We start from the raw sequence: 7,264 nt of genomic DNA, 5'->3' as shown, positions 1-7,264 counted from the left end.
GAGTTAGACCTGGACTGGCGCTAACCTCTTCAACCACGTGTCTGCTTGTGACAACGAAATTTTCCTTGGCTCCTTGACGACACATCTTGATTCCGAGTGGACACATTACTAGAGAATCATCGACGGAAAACAAATCTTCAGACTTGTGAAACTTGATTGTTCAAAATTAAAGGCTACTTGTAAGCCGATCAAATACTCGTCGCCAATGTCATGTTCTCTTCTATAGTGCTGTCGAGGGCCGAAGGAGTAGGAGAGACTAGACGTTCGTTGTCAGGGGACCAGACTGAACTGAGTTTATTAGCAGCTTTATCACAGAGGTGGACAATACACATGGATACAGAAGGCCGTGACTAGACGACTGTGGCGCTATCTGTTGTCATACACAACACCCCGCAGGCGCATGGATCAAATGCTTGCGGGTGTGCCTGCTGCTGCCGGAGAGCTTGTGTCTGACAGGCGTGCGGTGCGGCGCCATTGACAAAGACGGATCGCTCACCAAGTGGTCTCTACCTCCCAGCCCTCCTCGGAGCGTGGCAGAGCGTAGAGGAGAGTGGCTGTGCAAGCTGCAGGCTAGCGAGGTACTTGCAATAATCACCCACTTTGACCATGAGCTCGAGTTTTAAGAGAGTTCTACTCGGAGCGGTGGGTAACGAGGGCGGGCCGTGCGACTCCACCACGGGGAATCGAGTGGACGCCGCGCCGCCTTACGCTGTGACGGATCAGGTTCATCAGGTTCGACCTCGCCGCCTCCGGATGAGGCCTGCTCGTGTCCGAGGCCTCCGCCGCGCTGGTCCTCGCGGGTCCTCGCGGAGACTCCCGCGCCGCCCCTAGACGAGGCAATTCCAACTTTTACCTCGTTTAGCGTAACCTCGTTTGCGGAAAGACCGAACGGGGGGCAGAGGAGGAGTGGGCCGAAGGCAGCGGGCCAGTAGTTGTTGTCCCGAGACTGGTTCTTTTTTCTCTCCCTTCAGCTTGTGTCGAATTTTTCGCTGTCTAATTAGGGGTTGCGGGGCAAAGGAGGGCGGGGTAGAGCGGGGGGAATTTGTTTTTTTAACGAAGTAGAGGTAATTAATGTTTTTGTTTCCCCCTCCTCGCTGCCCAGAGGCGGGCGAGGAGGTCCTTATCTGTCCGCCCGACCAGACCTGTCCGGGGACAGCTTGATGGATCTGATCTGGCGAGGGACACTGTCCCTGGGACTGGGGGCGGTAAGCCGATAAGAGATACGGGGCGGCTCCGGCCGCCGCTGGCAGAGCAAGAAGTAATTATGTCGTCATGTCCTCTCCGGACGACAGTAATGCTCCGACTTGTGCCGCGGTGATCGCACCCCGAGCGAGGACGTCCACCTCGACGGACGACTCGGAGCGGGAAGGGCGAGTGTGGCGGGGGCGTGGAGAAAAGAGAGCGAAGGGGACGACAAGGAGGGACGGCAAAGGGGAGAGCGCGGGTAATACGAGACAAGGGCAAGACGCAGACATGGGAAAAAATAAACCTCGAAGATTGCAGAGTAACTTTGAGGCTGTTGTTGGGGGAGGTGCTTGCCATGCGTTCATCTAGCCCCCACCCCCACCCCCTTTACTCCCGCACCCGCCTCGCGAGACACCGCTGGCGAAGAACAATGACAATGACAATAAGTCTGGCCAGCCAGATCCACACCAGTCCAGTTCGCGCGCCGTGGCGTGGAGTGCGTCGCGCAGGTCGTCCCGTTACCATCCTCGTATGCTCTCAGAGACACAAGTGCAATAGCGACGCGGGGAATGACGAACGATACGGTAGCGGCCGCGTGGCTCTGGCATCCTCCTGGGATCTCGTATCTCGCGTACAACGGATTACCCCGAATCAACGCCGGATAACACGAGACTACCCCCGAGATTACGCCCAGATTACCCCTGGAAGACTCCCTGTTACCCCCGGATCACCCGAGGTCAGCGGCCGCCTCCTGTTCGGGTGATAGGTGAGCGCAGAGGAGGAGGCAGGGATCGCAGCGCCCTGCTGTCTCTATTTTCGATGAAACTGGATCCGAGCCGAAGACTTGTCGCCGTGCGTGATCGCGTGGGCTCCGCGCCGCCCGTCGACTTGTACGGGGAGAGGGGCGCCGCCAACATCCTCACCGCCCACCCCGCCGCCGCCGCCAAAGACGCTAAAGTGGTTGCCCTGGTTACCGCCGACCCCAAAGTCAATTTCCCGCTGGGCGTCTCAATTTGAGGCCTAACCTCGTCGCGTCCGGCGAGCGCTGCAGACGAGCACATGTCGCTGCACGCCCACGCCGCCCCCCTGCTGCACGCCCACTCGGACCAGCGGCAGTAGCAGCTTCAAACTTATTGGCCCGCGGGCACTTGCCCCCTCCCCTGCATCTATGTGTCCATCTCCCCCCAACGTTCTCCTAAACAGCCTACACTGGTGTTTCCGCTTTTTATACTGTGTTAATTGTGCAGCAGCAGCAGCAGGTGGCTGAGTGTGTTGCAGCTGGCGCGTCGCAGCTGACCCACGGCCCCTCGCTGGCGGAGAGGGAGCAGGCCGGATAGTGTATTTCGACTAACGGGGGAAGAAGAGGAGCGGGTAGAGCATAAACGTTACCGATTGGTCGAGAGCTTCCCGCCTCTACGTCACGCCGGTAGTGGGAGTAAGCGCTCGGCCAAACAGGAACCTTTATGTTCTACCCGCTCTTCTTCTTCCTCCGTTGTTCGAAATACATTATAGCCTTTTCCACCCAATGCGCTGACGACCTATTTAAAACATTAGAAAGTTTTCATAAAAATGCTGCACCGTACCGCAGGTAAGACGTCATGGCAGCACCATCTTCTTTGCAACGTTGAAACCTGGTGAGCTTATTTTTCTGAAAACCATTGCAGCAGCCATAAGCACACTTCTCTCAATATAATAGCAGACCATTTCGGTGATGGAGAAGAAGAAGACGGAATCGAGAGGGAGGGGAACTGTCAGCAGAAGACGCTCTGCTCTATACCACCGTTCTGGTACAGAGACCCCGGGCGGGCGCTGTCAGGAGCCCGCGCCTAACGGCCTCGGCCCCTGCCGATAGCAGATAGACTGGGGGCTCACCATGGAGTGCCACGCCACAGGCGGGGCGGAGCGGGGCGGCCGTAATACCCGAGATGATGCTTTTGAATAATGGCGCGAACCCAGCCAGCCCCAGCAGCTCCGCCAGGCCCCACCCAGTCCACACTGCCAGCTCAAATCATACATACTCCAACTTTTGTCTTATGGAGAAATAATGCGCGCTTTTCCCAGTTTTGGATTGTTTCGCAAAACAATGGAGGGATTAGGTTTTTCTTTATAGCCCCCGAGCCCCGAGCTTCTGCTTTGAAAAGGCAAAAGAACAAGAATCGATCTAGAAAGCAGATGATACAAATTTATGAATAGGACTATGTTCTTATTTTATCTCATTAGCTCATGCAATCTGTTTGGTTGCTTGCAATCTTGCAATTCGGTGGCCTAGTGGCGCAGAGGACATATGCGGGGAGGGCAGGACGGCTGGCGCTAATGCAGCAATCTTCAGAGTTTTCGTCTGTCCTTTCCTTACAGCTCCCCCCCCCCCTCTCCCCACGTATGCCGCTTGCTTGTTACTCTGTTGGTTTTCCGTACTTTCCAATCGTCGGTCTTTCCCAGTTCGCCGGAGAAGGGGCAGCCGGCGCGGGCTGTCCCTGGATCCGGTCGCGGTGCGACCACAGCAGCACTCGCACACTCGCACTCGCATTAGTCGTGGCGCAGTCGCAGGCCAGGTCAGGTCGCAGTCAACCACCACAGCCAATCCTTCTCATCTCCGAGCAGCAGAGTGCAGTCAAGCCAGAGCAGTTCACGAGATCAGATCGGTAAAGGGCAAGGGCGGAGCGGGGCAGCTCCAGATTTGTGTGCATGTATGTTGTGTGTGTGCGTAGTGCGTATGTGTGAGTGTGCGCACGTGCGTGTGTGCTCGCGCGCATCTTTGTTTTCCGTTCAACTTGTATCGTCAGAGCCATTTTTTTTTTATTTATTTTTTTGCGCACACACGCGCTACTTTTGTGCATGCTTATTGGCAGATTTAAGCACAAACTATCGTACGCACTAACTTATGTGCAAATTTGTATCACCCAGAGAATCATTTAGTTGATGCAACGACTAAATCAGGGTTGTAAGAAACAAAATTTAGTTCCTGAAACCTACTAAAATTTAGTAACCCCATTTTTAACTAAATATGGTCGCACAAATCAAATTAAGTGAATTAAGTCAGCTGGACTAAATTTATCAACACGGGTAAATTTTGGTCTCCAAAGCTAAAAGTTCGTCGGTTTGTGAATTTGATTCTCTGGACTAAACGGTCTTCACGTGTACATTATGCTGCAAAAGAGTCATATTAAGCTAAAGATTAGATTGGAGTAAAATCCATCAGATGCGCACACAATTCCAGTCAGCCTGCATAACTGTAGGCCTTACTTATACTCATTGGACTTTTTTTTTAGGGTCTGTTCGTTGGCGTTGAATTACTGTGACAGTCACCATGGCCGATCATTGTGCGGTCTGCAACAAGACGTTTTCCAAGGATCATGAGATGTTACACATGAAGAAGAATAGTGGTGAAATGCCGTTCGAGTGTACTGTGTGCAGCAAGAAATTCAAGTCCAAAACTAATTGTAGTGTACACCTCCGTACCCACACCGGAGAGAAACCGTTCGCATGTACTATGTGCAACAAGACGTTTTCGCAAGTGGGCAATCTGCAGACACATTGCCAACTCCATACAGGAGAGAAACCTTTTGAGTGTTCTGTCTGCAACAAGAAATTTGCGGAGAGTGGATATTTGCGTACTCATCTCCGAACCCACACAGGGGAGAAACCTTTCGAGTGTACTCTGTGCAACAAGAAGTTTTGGAATAGTGGGAATCTACAAAAACATGCACTTATCCACTCAGGCGATAAACCTTTCACGTGTTCTTTTTGTGACCAGAAATTTGCGAGTAAAGGGTGTCTCAGTGAACATGTGCGAGCCTGCCACACTGGTGAAACAAAGTCCCAGTGTCCGTTTTGTGACAAGTGGGTCGTCAAGGGCTTCCTTGTTAATCACCTGAGGTCACATACCGGAGAAATGCCTTATGAGTGCAGTTTCTGCAGTAAAAGATTTATTCAAAAAAGTAACATGCAAACACACCTACGAATTCATACCGGAGAAAAACCTTTCGAGTGCACTGTGTGCAATCGGAAATTTAGTGTTAAATATGCCTTGCAACAACACCTCCGCAATAATCACACAGGGGACAAGGCAATGGACTCTGTTACCTGCGCCGTGTGCAACAAGATATATTCTAACAGTGCTAGTCTACGTTCACATGTCCGTGTGAAACATACGGGAGAAAAGCCCTTTGAATGTACTGTGTGCCAAAAACGTTTCGGGAGATCTGACAATCTGAAATACCATCTCCGCACTCACACAGGCGAGAAGCCCTTTGAGTGTACCGTATGCAAGAAATCGTTTGCTGGAAGTACAGCCTTGAGTTCACATATACTAACACATACGGGGGAAAAACCTTATGAGTGTCATGTGTGCGGCAAGAAGGTGACCCAGTCCTCTCATCTGCGAGCGCATCTCCGCACGCACACAGGAGAGAGAGCTTTTGAGTGTACCTTGTGCAGCAAGAAGTTGAGTTCACCACGATCTCTACGTCACCATCTGCTTACTCATACTGGAGAGAAAGCTTTTAAATGTGATGTGTGCAACCAAGTGTTCGCATTGCGCAGTACTCTCCTTTCTCACCAGGGGACACACACCGGAAAGAGAGCATTTAAGTGTGAACTGTGCAACAAGACGTTTACGTTCCGTCAGTCTCTTCGTACTCATCTCCGTTTTCACTCTGGGGAGAAGCCTCACAAGTGCGCTGTCTGCAACGAATCTTTTGTGCGATCCGATTATCTTCGTAAACATATTCGAATAGCCCATACAGAAGAGAAGGAAGAGAAGTCTTTTGGCTGTTCTATGTGCAATAAGAGTTTTTGTAAACCTTGGTCTCTGCGTAAGCATGCCCTAGTAGTGCACATTGGAGAGAAATCGTTTCGGTGCACTGTGTGCAACAAAAGGTTTTCGCAAAGTGTAAATCTGTATAACCATTTAAGTAATCACATTGTCCAGTCTTCGTAGAACCCAATTGATTGAAATGTTAGGTGATTGATATCAATATGTCATAATATGTTACCGCAAAACTTAAAATTTATTACTACAACACTGGATTCCTGCACGTTTTACATTGCTCTTTATAATTTTGCTGCTTTTAGTTAAGTTGCATACTCCTTTATTTCCTCATTACAACTGGAAAACGTTTAGGTTAAGATTGTTCGGAAGAATAATAAGATGTTAAACTAACGCAGAATGTCTAATACTTTGGCAAAAGAAGTGTACGTAGAAACTTTAGATTTGTATGCGTTTGACGTGAAACATCTTATTTACTGCAAATACACGTGTTAAAATCTGATCTCTGCAGTTTCCTCCCGGCGGTATCTCCCTTTTCTCCCACCAGCGGCCTATAAGACTTACAGTCGCTGCAACGCTGCAACACGGGACAAACTCAACGGATGCTGCGTTGAGTTTGCGCGTACGAGTATCTGCGGGGTCATTGACCTTCCTAGATTTCCCGGGCTAATCCCTTCGGCGGCACCACCACCGTGACCCTGTGGCCGGTACACGTGCAGCGTTGGCGAAGGGGTTACGTCAAAATAGGAGGTAGTGCCCCCCCCCTCCCGGTCAGCCGCACCTTATACCGCACCTACTGTAGAACAGAGCCGACTAGCTGTGTACCGCTACCGCATGCGCGCTTGTGGACGGGTTGCCTGTTCGCTCGTGTCCGCGAGACGTCAGAGACTGTGTGCCATACTCTCATAAGGTTGCTGCCCGACCTCGACCTGCGAGCAACGAGGCCGTCGCGGCGGCCTCAACAGGGCAGGCCCTCCGCTCGCGCCGCGGCCCTTGGGGCCCTCGGCGAAGACGACGCTCAAAGCCCGCCGCGCCCCGCCCTAGCCTAGCGCCGCCCTAGCGCCCTCCATAATTTGGGCGCGCGGCCGCGGTGGAACGGCTAGTATGTCAGGACCGTCAGGCCGGGGCGGGCGCGGCGCCACCCGTTGGGGGGCCGCGTAGACTTGACCTCTACCCGGCGACCCATGACGGGCGCCCCGGGCAACTCGAGACACGTCAAAGGGGTGAGCTGTCAACGCGCCGGCTGGAGCCATTATTTAATTGCGAGCAAAAAAAATCATCATAGTTTCGGTTAGCATTCACTGAAAAATG

The 7,264-nt window shown here is 52.1% G+C and overlaps 1 protein-coding gene across 1 annotated transcript; it reads left to right on the top strand.

Annotated features, from left to right (window-relative positions):
• Nucleotides 1-3,689: 3,689 nt before the first annotated feature.
• On the top strand, nt 3,690-6,371 carry LOC113208093 (gastrula zinc finger protein XlCGF57.1-like). The gene is made up of 2 exons (XM_052274990.1): nt 3,690-3,827; nt 4,455-6,371. The coding sequence occupies exon 2, from the start codon at nt 4,493-4,495 to the stop codon at nt 6,122-6,124; it is 1,632 nt and encodes a 543-aa protein (XP_052130950.1). The 5' UTR covers nt 3,690-3,827; nt 4,455-4,492; the 3' UTR covers nt 6,125-6,371.
• Nucleotides 6,372-7,264: the final 893 nt, after the last annotated feature.

This window comes from Frankliniella occidentalis, unplaced genomic scaffold, assembly GCF_000697945.3.
Source record: "Frankliniella occidentalis isolate FOCC.00 unplaced genomic scaffold, Focc_3.1 Scaffold8, whole genome shotgun sequence".
Lineage (NCBI taxonomy): Eukaryota > Metazoa > Arthropoda > Insecta > Thysanoptera > Thripidae > Frankliniella > Frankliniella occidentalis.
Note: the sequence above shows the minus strand (reverse complement) of the source record. Positions and strands in the feature narration are given on the sequence as shown.